At 36.4% G+C, this 15,673-nt stretch overlaps 1 protein-coding gene across 5 annotated transcripts; it reads left to right on the top strand.

Annotated features, from left to right (window-relative positions):
- Nucleotides 1–10: 10 nt before the first annotated feature.
- On the top strand, nucleotides 11–15,257 carry LOC121322898 (protein mono-ADP-ribosyltransferase PARP14-like). 5 transcript variants are annotated; one of them, XM_041263455.1, is made up of 17 exons: nucleotides 11–208; nucleotides 3,593–3,705; nucleotides 4,027–4,057; nucleotides 4,361–4,618; nucleotides 5,293–5,517; nucleotides 6,138–8,401; nucleotides 8,564–8,800; nucleotides 9,102–9,323; nucleotides 9,537–9,624; nucleotides 10,475–10,624; nucleotides 10,870–10,932; nucleotides 11,113–11,289; nucleotides 11,458–11,664; nucleotides 11,916–12,539; nucleotides 12,774–12,922; nucleotides 13,907–14,081; nucleotides 14,716–15,257. In XM_041263455.1, exons 1-17 carry the CDS (start codon nucleotides 22–24, stop codon nucleotides 15,000–15,002), a joined length of 5,457 nt encoding a protein of 1,818 aa, XP_041119389.1. In that variant the 5' UTR covers nucleotides 11–21; the 3' UTR covers nucleotides 15,003–15,257. The 5 variants fall into 5 exon arrangements, with proteins under 5 accessions (XP_041119389.1, XP_041119390.1, XP_041119391.1 ...); XM_041263456.1 differs by having other exon boundaries at nucleotides 9,102–9,317; XM_041263457.1 differs by lacking the exon at nucleotides 14,716–15,257 and having other exon boundaries at nucleotides 12,774–12,942; nucleotides 13,907–13,988.
- The last annotated feature ends 416 nt before the right edge of the window (nucleotides 15,258–15,673 follow it).

Here is a 15,673-nt window from a genome sequence, read left to right on the forward strand (position 1 = left end):
CAGTCTTTACCACTGCTTGCGATGGCGGAGCCGTGTCCATACGCGCTCTTTATAGAAGGCGATTGGAGCGCTGATATTTCTAAAACTGTTAAAAACAAACTTCAGATTTACTTCCAGAGTAAGAAGAAATCGAATGGAGGCGACTGTCGCGTGGAGTATGAAGACACCAGCCGAAAACACGCTGTTGTTTGGTTTAAAAACGAAGAGAGTATGTAAAAGTGTTTGTTATGCTTATTTTTGCTTTCTGAAATGCCATCTAAACGGTTGGTTTGCTTTTGTACACTGTAAAAAAAAAAAAAAAAACACTTTAATGTTGTTTATACAAACATAAATCGCTTATGGGTACAACGGAGCCGTCACAGTGCGGTTTGATGGGAGCCTGGACGTGCTACTGACGTCACACGCAACAAAAGAGTTGTTATTTATTAACTCAGTTTGCCAAAAGATGCGCAAATGGTCATCAAAAATGAATAGAGCAACGGTACAGCTTTCTCTTTTATCGCTATATTTTGTAATTATGTTTAGGAATGTCTTTATAATCCACAAATGTTACTAATTACATCGACTTACTAAAGGACAATTAGTTCTGTTGAAAGGGGGGGTTCATTCTAATTGAGCTCTCAATGACAACTAGACCCATGATTGAACTGATAATTTGCTTAATTAGACCTTTTTACTTGTTTTAATCTCTTAAACAGTTACATATTTCAAGTTATCTGTAACATTTTATAAGTTGAACTCTGCAGCTGTTTAAGATCTGAAAACAATTAAAAAGGTTTATTTAAGCAAATCGTTAGCTTAAGGGCTGTATTAAGTAACTTTGAGCTTGGTTGGAATGAAAACCAGCAGACACAGGGGGTCCACAGGACCGGGTCTGAGAACCACTGCCCTACGGGGACATCACACCCTAAAAAAAAGGTTTCTTAAATTTAACATGGTAATCTGTTATTTATTTATTTATTTATTTTTTCAGTCAGTTTGTAGTTTTTAAAATGCACCTAACTGAGGTTTTGGTAGTTTCAAATGTGTCACTTTAACAAAGAAATCTAAGTTCCACACACACACGTTCATAACCCCTCGGCTCCAAGCTAGTGCCACTGGAAGCACACCCTGTCACTCTGCACTCTAGATCTAACCCAAGACAATGTAAAATTGAAGAATAATGTCAGTTCGTTAGGACTGTGTGGTACTTTAGCCTCACCAAAGTGGCTGTAAGCATTGCTCGAATGCATGACAAATGCAACTTCAAAATCCAAACTCCTTGGATACCAAAAGTGTTTCACAAAATTTGGAAGATTGGTCCCTAAGGTTTTTACAGCAATACTAACATTTTAGGACCCACATCCCCTACAGGGTAAAGAGTTGGGCTAACGAATTGTCTGGCAACTTGCCGAAAGTGAGTTAGGTGCTCCTGGTGTCGTTTTCTCGAAAGCGAGTCGGACTAGGTGCTACATATGATGGTAGCTTCTAAGTTGAGCCTAGAGTGATTTTTTTTTTTTTTGGTCAGGGTCACTTTTCCATTTTAGGTTGGTCTTTGCCAGGTCACAGCTCTAAGGGGAAATTAAAACAAACAAAAAAAGGCATGAACTCAGCTGGCCCGAAAACCCCCAGGTGAATTTTTCTAGCAAAATCCGAGACGATCGGGCAACAAAATGTCCCCTTTCTGCTGGAGTTGGTGTGAAATTCTCCTATTGAGAAATTGAGAATGTAGGATTCTGGATTTAAAATAGGTTGAAGGGATTGCTTGTGACGCTTAATCTCTGTATTTGAATAGCCTAGTTGCCATTATCACTCAGCATGTTGTCATCGTGCATTCCGTTGGAGTGGTTGTATTCATGCATTATTCTGTTATTGCATAACTTCATGAACTTTTACTAGCTTTTTATAAATCGCAGAAATAACAATTGAGATGTAAAATGTAATTTACAGTTAAATCATAGGGGAAAAATTCAGTCAAGCATAGAACTTATGTAACATATCAATATTTTCAGTGGTATTGTAAGTTGCATTCATATATACCAGCTGTTCATTTTTTGTTATTGCATGTTTGTTAAAACATATAAAGCAATATTAGATAAGCTAGGACAGTGCTGTATAGCAGACACATCATCATCATCATTAGTAATAGTCGTATTAGGGTTATTGTTAATAGTATTACTTCAATATGCTTGCAGGCTTGCAAGTAATTCAGTGCATTAGGATAGTCTGTTTTTTCTTTAATACAGAAGTGTTACAGTTAATTATTATAATAAGTCTAATCTTAAAACTATTAGCCCTATTTATTTAAGGACTGTTTTTAGAGGATGGTTCATAAACATTCTCATTTTTTCTTCTTTCCTTCTTCAACAAAACATTCCTTAAAAGGAGGGCAGTGTAGCTCTAGACCTCAAGTGTTAACTTTTGTATATTTTATTATAAATATATTAATACATATTTCAGTGGGGAAGCAAACCTATTAGATTCAGATGTGGGGCACTCCAGTTCTCAAGGCCCAATACCACCACAAGGTTAATAACAGGCATTAATCAGATAATTATTACTTGAGAAGCTGAGTGTGGGTTTATTTGGTTCAATGACATAATTTATTTAAAACGGTGTATCAGGATAGCAGTGCAATGGAAAGCCCCCTGCTAAGAGTCTGTTTGTTTTAATAGAATGCAAGCAGTGCCCTCATGTGGTGATATGTCTACATGTACACTATGTGAAGGACAATGAGGCCTACTGTTTTTGTACTTACTTTACAGTAACAACAAAGAGGTATTTAACTAGGTTTTTTGTGAATTACCGACAGAGTTCTTGTTTGTTTAAATCAATTTGGCTCCAAAGAAAATAAGCAAATTCTGTTTCGTTTATTTTATATTTATTTGTTCTCATTGGTTTAAATTCGATACCATATATCTTTTTGTTTGAAGCTTCTTTTGAAGTGAAAAGTTCTACTTCCTTATGCACTGTGACTGTTCCTTCCTTTATATAATTTGTCCAGTCTGTTTTCTGTCAGTGTGGTTGAATTCATTAAGTGCTTTTATCAACGTAAGTAAACTGCCTTGTCTTATCGAGGGAAGTTTCCCCCTGTTTTTGAACAGTTTTTCAAATATATGTGAAATAATAACTACCCTAATTTTGAAGATTTGCTAAATGTTTACTGATGAGTAATGGCATTTAATGATAACGAGGGCTGATACGTTTACTGTTTTGATTTGCAATTGGACAGTCGTTGCCTGACAACAAAACAGCATATAACAATACCTTATTGTCTACTTGCTAGGATTTTTGTTCAAAATGTTCAATGATTTGAAGACAGATGTTGGAATGTTACGTGGCAGCATGTGATGTCCACATATATAGATTCAAGGTCTAATATTGTGGAACAGCTTAGGATTCAGTGCTCATTTTTTTTCTAAAAAAAACACAATTGCAGGCAGTTCTGGGTTCAGTGCAAAAGTATTGCTATATAAAAAAATACATCTAATCTATTTTGTAATTATGTATGCCCATCTAGAAGATGTTTTATTTCTTTTCACAGGACAGATACAATAATATATAATCTGTATTAGAAAAAAAAAATACTAATAACCATTATCATCCCTTTTAGCAAGGAAAAGAGTTCTTGAGAAACAAAATCATAAACTGAATGTTGGAAAAGAAAACGTGAGGCTGACTGTGAGACTGCAGGAGGAACCGGAAGAGAACCCAACACCTGAGCCAGTAAGCAGACAGCTTGGTCTCAATAACGGGGATAATTATATGCAGTTTAATCATTTTTAGATATCAAGCCTGCAGAAATCATTTTCCTTTCCTTACATATTTATTAAATAAGACATAGGCCCAGCTAAAATGGGGCCCAATTAATACAAGGTACAGTTTAATTTCTGTTCACATCTTTACAAATCTCTTTTGTTCTTCTTCAAGAAGAAAAACACTGTGTTAATGTTATAAAAAATATCTTTATAGCATTTGAATTTCAGTTAGTGTTGATAAGTGTATTTGGTTGTGTTTAGAAAAATGTATTCGTATATTTTGTTTCAGGAAAAGGAAACTCCATGCAAACCAGAAGAAGGTAACTAACTTCATTTTAATCAACATTTTTGTTTAAAACTCTCAAGCCTTTAAATGTTTTCCCAGATGAACTGATCATTTTCACATTTATTCCCTTTGATAATTAAATATATTTACTTCAAATTCATTATTTAAAAGCACATTATGTGATTATGTTAATGTGAACCTAGATTTTGTTTGTGTGTGGTTAAACATATACACCAATCCGCTACGAAATTCAGTTTTCATGGTTTATATCTATTTATTTGTCAGTTGGTTAATAAGCAGAAGCAGCAGAGTTAAATATATGTATCCTCTTTTTCAGTTGAAGATGCTGTTGAAATATTGAGTAGAGCGAGCCACACAGCTTCACATTGTAACACAACGTTTGAAGAAGTCGTCTGTGAAGAGATTCCAGAGTTTACTGCAGTTTTACTGGAAAATGTTTCGGAGAAGATAACACAAGAAATTCTTGCAATGATGGTGGAGAATATCTCCAATTTATCAGAAGAAAATGGGGATTTCAGTTTGGAAATCATTCATCACATAAACAAAGCTGTTGTGTCCTTCAAAACCAGCAGTGGTAAGAATAAGCAGGGGTTCAGGGGTGGTGGGCAAGCTATATAAATGGTTTATTAAAATCATTTTAGTTGGTGTGTGCATTTGCCTTTCACTTCCAGAGGCCAGGGTGCAAGTTCTCCTCACTGTGCAAAAGCAACTCTACTGATAAGTCTTGCTGGGCCTCGTCTCTAGGGTAGCTTGGCAACAGCAGCTGCATGGGTTCTTTGTATAAAAAAGGGTGATTGGCTAGAGAGTGGGAATAGAGGTCCCCTGTCGATCCTCGATCCTCCTGAGATGGAACAGTATGTGGGAAGCAGTACTGAGGTGACATTGAAATTGGGGAGAAAACAGAAGTACACTAAAAAATAATAAAGAGATCATTGGTTAGCATCCCTGAGACCGAAACCAACACAAAGTTATCTACAGCAGTTTATAGGGCTGTCACTCAAAACGTGGACTGATCGTGTCCAGTGGTCAGTCTGTCTATCATGGTGAACACGATAACAGCCTTGAATGATCACATCTATTCTCCAACCTTTGTCAGAGCCTTTCTGTGTTTGTGTACACTGTTTTGTCTCTGCCAGCATGCATTGAATCAATATTGAAGATAGATGGGTGTAGCGGAGACTGTCAGCTGTAATTCTGCTTTTTATATATATATATATATATTTTTTTTTTTTTAAATATTCTTTATAGATGCACCACAGTTTCTTACATACTGTGTCGAAAACAAGAGGTTTAAACAAAACAAAATAGTTGCGAAACCCCTTGAAGTAACCCGGAGTGTTAAAGTGGAAAACCTGTCTCCTAATACCAGTGAAGAGCTGCTATGGCTGTACTTCGAACAATCAGGAGCAGTGGACAACATCACAATGATGCCAGAAGACATGTCAGCCGTTATCTCATTTAAGGACCATAAAGGTAGACCACAAAACGCTGGATCACCGATTGTTTTATACCAGAGCTTTGTATTAACCTTGCACTGTATGTTTTATGTATTATCTCAGGGGTAATGTACTGGTTACATTTAATTTATATGTAAGATAATAGATTGAAACCAATTTAAAAAAAAGAATGATATAAAGCAAAGGATTTTGGAGACATCATAGTTAGCAAGACCAAAGGTCACAGTTAATTGTCGAAATTAACTCTCTTAATAGTGGTTGACACAATTTAATCTTTGGCACCATTTAAAAGACAAAATCATTTGCTAATGTCACAATTGCAGAAGTATACAACATCAGAATACCTAGAAGCCCTTGGATTGTTTATTTAACATCAGTGGGATTTTTGAACTGAAACTTGGCTTGTGAATAAGAAATAATAACAGAATGTTTTTCTGCCATTGTTCAGTATTCCACAGAAAAATGCGTTCATATATAGAAAACATTATCATATAGTTAAATTAAATGTTAATTTTGAAAGAGGTAATTAACACAATTAACCAGGGGTCAGTGTGGAGAGTATTTTATAATGATTCTGTGATATGCTTATGAAACAAAAATAAAACATTTAATTGATGTTCTGTTTTTCATTTTCAGTTCTAGAGACTATCAGAGGAAAAACACAAACAATCAGTAAAGCAGCTGTAAAGGCGTATCCCTATTATGAATCTTTGGGCACAGCTTTGTACGGGAAAGAGAGACCACAGTGGAAGCTGCCAGACCCGTTTACTGAGAATATTGATCTCTGCATTTGGAAGTTTCTTATCACAAAGAAGAAACATGTTACAGATATAAATGAAACGATGGCTGAACATTTCTGTGAACTGAACTGGCAACAGTCTGGCAAGCCATTGGTAAATATCAGCCCATCTCCTGCCATTTTGAAGCAAAAGTCCTTGACTGCTAAGCATATCAGTGCCTGGAAAGGTGATGCTTTAAGTGTGTTTTTAAATGCTATGTCTAAGTACAAGTCCTTTGAATGTCATGTAAATTCTTCAGTCTGGAAAATAAGTGAAATGGAAATTCGCAGTGCAGTGACAGATGCTGTAATCCTTGTACCAGACATGGTCCTGGGGAAAGTCATGATAGCGGGAATGGCAGAGGATGTTGACCAGTTACAGAGGGTTCTGACTGAGATTGTGGACAAAGCCACTAAACGAATTGAAAGGGAACAGAATAGCGTGACAGAGAAGGTTCCTGTGGTACCAGCCATGTATAACATACTGAAGCACAATGGACTTGTGGAGAATATCATGAAGGATCATCCAGAGCTCAAGCTAGTTTACAAACCAGATGTGAAGAGTCTGATCCTTTCTGGTTTAGCGGTCGAGGTGTTCAGTATCAAGAGCAAAGTACTGGAAGCAGTAATGCAAATGAAGAGGAAGCAAGTTGAGCTCAACCCTCATATTGTCAGCTTTCTTAGTGAGGTGGATAACGAGGAACTATCATACTGCATCTTTACTGCAAATGGCATCAACGCAATGTGCGAGACTCAGGAAAGTGTTGTTTTTATCATTGGAAACACAGATAGAGCTTTAAATGAAGCCGAAAAGCAAATTAAGAACTTTCTAGATTTTCAGTGCATTGATGTAGAAGACAGCAAAGTGATCAAGAAACAAGAGTGGGTGCATTTAAATATTCATCTAGACAAGGAATACAACAGCCCAAAGAAAAGAGTGGTGATAAAAATCTTAAAAGAACAAGTTGTGATTGCAGGCTATTGTGATTCTGTGATGCAAGTGTGCCAACATCTGTCTGATTTTGTCGACAAAAACACACACATGAAGGAATCTGTGAGTGTGAAGTCCAAGGCAGTCATCAAGTTAATCCAAGATAAGAAAACTGATTTGTGGTGGGAGGTTGTCAATGCCAAGGATGTCAAAATCGACTTTGCTGTTCAGACTAACCAACCAAAGATCAACTTAGAAGGTCCAAGGTCTTCTGTTTTGGAAGTGAAGAGGGTGTTTGAAACAATAGTTCGATCCCTTCATTCTGATGTGTTGCAGATCAAGAAGCCTGGGGCAAAGAAGTTTTTTAAAGACAAGGAAGAAATGTATGTTAATGCAGCCATGCATCAGTCTAAATGTGTGGTGATCCTTGATGATGGCGATTTCATGAAAACAGCAGAGGAAATTGACTCATCTCACTTCGTGGTGCAGCTGTCTGATGGGTTGGTCGTTTCTGTGTATCAAGGTGATATCTGCAGATGTAATGTAGATGCTGTAGTCAATGCAACTAATGAAGACCTGCAGCATATTGGAGGTCTTGCAGGAGCGCTGCTTAAAGCAGCAGGGCCAGAGCTACAAACAGAGTGTAATCGCTATATCAGCAAAAAAGGAAAATTGAAACCTGGTCAGGCAGTTTTAACAGAGGCTGGCAATCTTCCTTGTAAGTATGTGATTCACACTTTAGGGCCCAGGTGGAATGCAGCAGAAGCTAAGAAAGCGGTGTATCATTTAGAGAAGGCTGTGAGGGAAAGCTTGAACATGGCAGAAACGTACAACTGTACGTCTATAGCTATTCCAGCTATCAGCTCAGGAATCTTTGGGTTTCCCTTGGAGCTGTGTGCTGAAACGATTGTAAAATGTGTTCATGAGCACTGTGAAGATATCTACAGAGATAGCACTTTGAAGAAGATACACCTGGTTGACAATGATGACAAAACAGTTCAGGCCATGACTGCTGCTGCCCAAAAAATATTTGCTGACTATGTACCACAAGTGAGAGCAAAGACTGTTAAACCTGCTCCTCAAGAAAGGAGACCCTTGAAGAAGGTGGAAAGCAGAGATGGACTCCAGGAGATCCAAACGAAAGAAGGTCTGACCATCATCCTAAGAGAAGGAAACATCCAAGATGCATCTGTAAGTAGATGACCTGTATCACTGTCAGCTGTACCTTCATTTACAATTACATTATCTTATATAAAAGCAATCAATAAAAATTAATTAGGAAGTTTAAGTATGTTTTTGGGGAAGTCTGGAAAGCATTGTCAAACTGATTTGATTTGATTTTTTTATTTGCAGACCGATGTCATTGTTAATACCATTGCTGCTGACCTAAGCCTTAACAGTGGTGCTGTTTCAAAGGCCATTTTTCATGCAGCTGGTCCAAAACTCCAAACCCTGTTGGATAAGGCAGCCCAGAAATCCACCCCTGCTAAAGGAAAGGTTCTGAAAACGGAAGGGTGTAAATTGAAAAGCGATTTTGTCTTTCATGTGATTGGTCCCAGGTGGGATTCAGGGACAGGCGATGCAGAAAAGGTGCATTCATGTCTTTTTACTTTAATCTTAAACTTAATTGTAGCATCCTTTTACTTGTATAATTAAATTTTTAATTGCATAAAGAGGGAATAACCCCCCCCCCCCCAAAAAAAAAAAAAAATTATAATAATTAAGAATTAGCATAACAACTTTCATACAAGTCCTTTATCATTTTTATGTTACCAGAGATCTGGACTGTAATAAAATTATCCCAAGTCACTAAAGCAAGGGCATGATCTTTGTCTTAGGTAATCTTAGGTATTCAAGTAAGAAAATTTAGTTTAACCATTTTTATCCACAGATTTTGAAAGGAATCATTAAAGAGTGTCTACAAGAAGCTGAAAAGCTGCAGCAAACTTCAATAACCTTCCCTGCCATTGGAACAGGCAATTTGGGGTTTCCAAAACCCTTGGTAGCCTCAGTCATGATGGAACAAGTGTTGAAGTTCAGCAGTAAACAGAACCCAAAGCACCTCCAGGAGGTTGTTTTTCTGGTGCACTCCAGTGATACTCAAGCGGTACAGGTAGCTGTATTAATTATTGCCAAAAGTACATTAAAAATATATACATAAATAAAGTATATTATTGTTGTTCATACAATTGAAGCTCTCTCACTATCTTAAGCAATATGCATGTTTCTTACAGGTTTTTTTGTGCATATGCGGTTATAATCAGAAATAACATGTGAAACCCCCCATCTCCTAATACCATTTAATGTTGCTTTTTTGTTCCACCAGGCATTTAGGGATGAATTCAAGAACAAGTTCCAGGGCCAAACTGAAAAAGTTAAACAATCAGGCAGGTCTTCTGCTCAACACGGGGCAGGTAAGCTTTTTTATTTTTTAATTTCCCTTCAGACAAAGTCGGATTTGAAAACCTGTAATTGTGCAATACCGTGCACCACCACTGAGTGAGGAGCAATGGTATTAGTCATCATGGTCTAGCTTCATCAGCTAACCCCAGTAAAACAGGAACACACAGGAAGTTATATACAAATGCAAAACTGCTCAAACAAAACTAGTAAGTAAAACGTGACTGTGTGGCTCTACCCTACTTCCCTTTTAAAATAAGTGCCTACTCTAGAACCTGCTGCCCTGACAAAACTCTCTAAACTGCATTCCTACTTTCTATTTCTGTATTCCCTGTATTCATCTTTCTTTTACCTTATTCAGTTTAATTTAATTTTAGTCCATTTACAAAACCTACTTATTCTGGCTGGAGAACAAATAAGCTGGCTCTCTTTTATACATTCGTCCAAGCTCAAATTGGCAATACATTTGTCAATTTATCACATTCCTGCCAAATTAACAAAATGTATAATTTTCATCTAATTTTATTTACAAAACTCTAAACTAAAACCAAAGAAACTGTGGTGGGATGCAGTCCCTGGTACAGACACTGGTACAGTATTGCCTTCCCAGAGTCAAAACAAAGAAACAAATATCTAAAATCACTGTCACAATTACAGTTTTTATTTATAATTTTAAGTATTAAGTAAAATATTAAGTAGTGATAAACAGTACAAGCACTTCAAAACAATTAAGAATTACCTCAACTTAGACTGTAAAAATGTTGCTATCAAACTGGTTTTGTTACTTATTGCGTTAGTGGAATATATTATTGGGTGAAAATACAGTACAATTATATTAACAATACTTTCTTTGTTTCCTACTAGATTTCGTAAATCAAGTCTCAAATCCCAGTCTAGGTGTACATGAGATGTTAATGGGAACCCTTCAGTTGCAAGTGGTAACAGGGGACATTACAAAGGAGACGACTGATGTTATTGTGAACTCATCCAACAATAACTTTACCCTTAAAACAGGTCATATGTTATTCAGATTCATAATCATGTCTTGTTTATCCAATATACAACCATTTTATGAAAGGGACCTTTAACAGTTTTACAGTAATAGTTCTATAAGCCAAACTATTCTATTTTACAAACAGAATTGTTCCCTTTTAGGTGTTTGTAATTGGCATGCTTTAAGGCTTAGCAGCTACTTAACACTGGTTCATTACTAATATAATCTGAATAGTGTATCCAGAATCTTTTAAAATCTCTTTCAGGTGTATCCAAGGCAATTTTAGAGGCGGCTGGCCAAGAAGTTGAAATGGAGTGCACACAGTTAGGTAGGAATTTCATTCTAATGTTGATGACAAAAAAATATTTTTTATTGAATTTGTAACTGTTGTACTCGGCAGGCCTTGCTGTCTATATGTCATCACTCAAGACAGTAGTAATAAATGTATTCCTTTGCAGTTTTTTGCATTCAATCCACATTCTCATGTGCATTGCTTTTGTTGTTCTAGGTGCACAGCCTAATAATGAGATAATAATTACAAAAAATGGAAATTTGCAGTGCAAGAAGATCATTCACATTCCCGGACAAACCAACCCCATTAAAATAAAGGATTCTGTAGGAAAAGTTCTGCAGCTGTGTGAACAAAACAAATTCACATCGGTAGCTTTTCCTGCTCTTGGAACAGGTATGCTGATATGGACAATATAAGAGTTAATGTCAGACACAGCACCTTGTATTATAAATGCATTTTGTGAATTAAGGTTGTATTATTTTAGACTGGATCACTTTAGGCAGCTTGAACTTTAAGTAGCTGTTTAAAACGGTGCTTCTCTTTTTACTTTTCTCTTCTCAGGGCAAGGGGGTGTAAATCCTTCAACAGTCGCTGATGCAATGCTGGATTCTGTGGTTGACTTTACAAGCCAGAAAATGGCACAGTCTCTGAAAAAAGTTAGAATCATCGTCTTCCAGCCTCAGATGCTAACTGAGTTTTTTAAAAGCATGCAAGCGAGAGAGGGCACAGCCTTGGTGGAACAGGACACTATCTGGACCAAGGTTAAGTGTAAGTTTATTTTAACTTCTATTCAATTTACCTGTCCAGTTTGTTGGTTCATAGTACTTTACATGTTGGTGTGCAGCTATGGCAACTCTTCAAAATACTATGTATCCTGCATATGTTTTGTTTAAAAGCATTCATAATTTGTAAAATAAACTTGTCTTGTCTACACCAGATGTATATGTGAACTCTATGGAATGCTCAAGTGTCTTTACTATTCATTCCAAGATTTTCATTTTCTTTTTAACACAACACAGCATTCGGGAAAAAAATGTTCTTTGGAAATTCTGATGTAGAGGAAAAAGGCGCAGAACAGTTTGTGTTTGTGGAAGAAAACATTGACCCAACCGTTTTTCAGATATGTGGAGAAACGGAAGAAGATGTGAAAAAAGCTCGGTCCTGGGTAACAGACTTGATTGTTAAAGAACAGGATGAGAGGACAATCAGGAATGAGTGGATCTGTTATTTCAGTGAAGAGGAATGTGAGAAAATAAAAAGACTCCAGAAGAAGCTCCAGATCAGTGTGAAGGTTAAGTGTACTAAAGCTGAGGCTTTCATCCAAGTAGCAGGGCTCACAAGAGATGTGCTGACTGCAGTAACGGAAATCCAGGATATGCTCAAGAAGATCCAAGATGACGAAAACCTGAAACGGGAGACGGAGCTGGCAAGCAATTTAGTAGAATGGCAGTATGAGCAGGGAACCAAATATGAGCCATTCGACATCTTCACTAACCTGAGATTAGAACAGGCTGTGACAAGCGAGGAAACGGAACTCACAGTAAAGATTCAAAATAAAAACTTTAAAGTATTCTTGCCAGAGGGTCCTGCAGTAGATGACAAAGACACTCATATAAAAATAAAAAGAGTCAACAAGACAGAAGGTATGTTTCAAAGTTATACAGTTATTATTGTTATTAATGATATTACTGATTGCAGATAATTAGGTATTACGTAAGGTATTTTTGCAAACCTCACTTATAACATAAAATATCATACTTAATGACCTTCTATTAGCTTCCAGATTTGGTCAGTTAACATACACAGTATGTGTAGTAGGCTAGGTTTTTGTGACTTTAACTATCAGTATTTTGTTGACATTATTATCTCACTTGCAGCTCAACACTTGGAAACAATTCCAAGCCACTGGGATGATATGAAAGGATCAAAAGGATGTTTTTCGGTACAATTACAACCAACAACAAAGGAATATCAAGAAGTGGAAGCTTTATTTAAAAAAACCTGTGGAAACCATACCATTGTAATGGTACAGATACATCAGTAACTGTAAAAAGATCTTTCTATCTGGAACTTTCTGGTTTTGTAAATATTTATTTTTGGCTACCAGTTTCTAAATACTGCCCCTGGCGTTGTATGGTATTTAAAGTATTCTTGAACATGCTAAAGTTGTTTATAACAAAGCACGTTACTTGCCCTTGCTGCCTGCAATGTCTTTTTCATCACAATCACGATTGTTTTAATATTTGTATTCACAAATCCTTGGTTACACATCGGTGTTGACCACTTATTACCATAAAGTATGAGGTGTATGCATAACCCTATCTGTCTAATCATTACTGAATATGCTGGCTCATCAACATTTTAATCAGAAACATTCCAGCAAGTTCAGTGTTCTGATTAGGGCCATTATCTGGTTCATGAATACAGCATGCATGACAACATTAATGTTCTTGCCTAACTGCTTTATTTAACAGGTTTCCTGTCGTTTGACCCATTTTGTAGTATTTGCTAGTCTATCACACAAAAATACTTTTGATTGTATTTTATATAATAAAAAAAATTCTTCTATATATACTGTTCGCAATTGCCGTTGTCGGGAAGGCATGCCCTCATGAACTGTCATGCATTCATAAACCTACTGACGCGCAAGGCCGTGAGCGGCAGAAATGCCAATCACTTATGTTGTTGCTGATACGAGTGTTTCTGATTAACGTTCAGCAGATTGAGCGATGTTTCGACAGGGTTATTCAAACAACCAGTATCATACAGGATTTATTTAATGCTGCAGGTAAGGTTGAGATAATCATAGAAAGTAAGGTTGAGATAATCATGGAATGATCCAAAAGCATTTTGGAATACTTTGTTAACATTAAAGTTCTGCATGTGCAGTATAGGTCCCATTTGGTAAAGCGTCAGGTTATGGTAAAATGGAAACAATAATAGTGTTTTTAATCAGGACATGTTCTTATTAAATTAACATAATGTAATCTCCTTTTTGTTTTTTAACCAGATTCAAAGAATTCAGAATCCCTTTCTTTGGAAGAACTACCAAATAAAAAAGCAAGCTTTTGATGACAAAAATGGCAAGGGCAATAACGAAAAGCAGTTATTCCATGGCACGGCTTGTGACACGATAAAAACAATTAACTCCAATGGATTCAACCGGAGTTTTTGTGGAAAGAATGGTACAGTAGGATTGTCTTTGCATTTATCTTAGGTATTTTTCGAGATTTGAGTAGAAGTGTTTATGCCATAAGGTCTCATTATAGCAACAATGTTTCCTGTGTTTCTGTTTTATGTTGCCTACAGTTCATAGAAGTACATGGAGCCATAATACAAGTATTTCCCTTTCCCCATATGTTGGGATGCTTTTGCTTTCTTAATGTTAATACTGTAAAATGTCACAGTAACTTTTGGTCAGTTTTTGGTGTCTTGGATAAAGGGGGAGGGGGGGTGTTGTGCATGAATGTAAGTTATATAGTAGCGCATCTTCTATTCTGATATGATGTATAGTTCAAGACATAGGCTAGTACATTCTTTAAAGACAGCAAGTTCCAGTACAATTATGACATTTCCATTTAATTTTTAAGTGAACGCTGCTAGAATCTGAGTGGCTTATTGTTTGTTTATTTCTTAAGTAGTGTACTTAAGTGTGAATAAAGAAAAAATAGGGATTTATAACAAAAAAGAATATATATAGAATATATCTTTATTTTATAACCTAACAAGGGGTGTGGCTTATTAGACCAATTTTATGATAAATGTATTATAACAGTATTGTACTTCTATTGTTTATCTAAAATATACATTTTATTACAGCTGTAGCCTATGGGAATGGAACCTATTTTGCAGTTAATGCCAGTTATTCTGCAAGTGGTACTTACTCTGTACCCGATCCACAAGGACAGAAGTATATGTATCTCACCAGAGTCCTCACCGGGGTGTTTACCAATGGAAGACCTGGAATGATCGTTCCTCCTGCCAAGAATGCTGCAGATCCCACTGATTTGTATGACAGTGTAACAGACAACCCTGCAAATCCAACCATATTTGTCGTATTCAATGATGTACAAGCTTACCCTGAGTACTTACTTACTTTCCGTTAATACATGTACTGTATGAAAAGGACATTCAGCTTTGTAAATCAACCATTCAAAAAAATTCATACAGGTAAAGATTTAGATTTTTTTTTTTTTTCAATTTAACAATGTTGCATTGTTTTTAGGTTAGGAAAAGAGTATATGTATTACAGGTCCATAGAGAGGTCTCTCTAAAATGACTGTAATGTCATATATTATTGCCACTGACCTGTTTATAATGTTCTCTGTATATGTAATTAATTAAAAAATATAATAACCCTATTATTTTGGTTCTCCCCTCATGTTTCTGTGATTCACATAATGTGGAAGGCATTCAGACTCATAGACCAAAACATTTGTTGTGTTTTATATATACTGATGCACAAAAGAAACAACACTCCCGTCTAATGGATTTAATCAAATATTTGACATAGATATCAAACAAAATCACAGAAAATGGGAACAAAAATACGGATCAAACAATCATAAGATTTCAGTATAAAACATGATTTGTGGAGTACCTCAGCTATTGTTGACACATATACAGTTTCTCCCATCTCAGCCATGGAATGCTGTAGGTCTTTCAGAGTTGTCATTGGCCTCTTAGTGGCTTCTCTGACCAATGCCCTTCTTACCCGGCTGCTCCGTTTGGGAGGACAGCCTGCTCTAAGTAGATCCTGGGTGGTGCCATATACCGT

Source organism: Polyodon spathula, chromosome 11 (assembly GCF_017654505.1).
Source record: "Polyodon spathula isolate WHYD16114869_AA chromosome 11, ASM1765450v1, whole genome shotgun sequence".
Classification (NCBI taxonomy): Eukaryota; Metazoa; Chordata; class Actinopteri; order Acipenseriformes; family Polyodontidae; genus Polyodon; species Polyodon spathula.

Bases quoted from the DNA above. Each gene is read 5' to 3' on its own strand.
- LOC121322898 (XM_041263455.1), top strand. From the start codon at position 22: ATGGCGGAGCCGTGTCCATACGCGCTCTTTATAGAAGGCGATTGGAGC. The intron at 9,625-10,474 runs GTAAGCTTTTTT...GTTTCCTACTAG, and splicing joins TTCTGCTCAACACGGGGCAG to ATTTCGTAAATCAAGTCTCA. The intron at 12,540-12,773 runs GTATGTTTCAAA...TCTCACTTGCAG, and splicing joins AAGAGTCAACAAGACAGAAG to CTCAACACTTGGAAACAATT.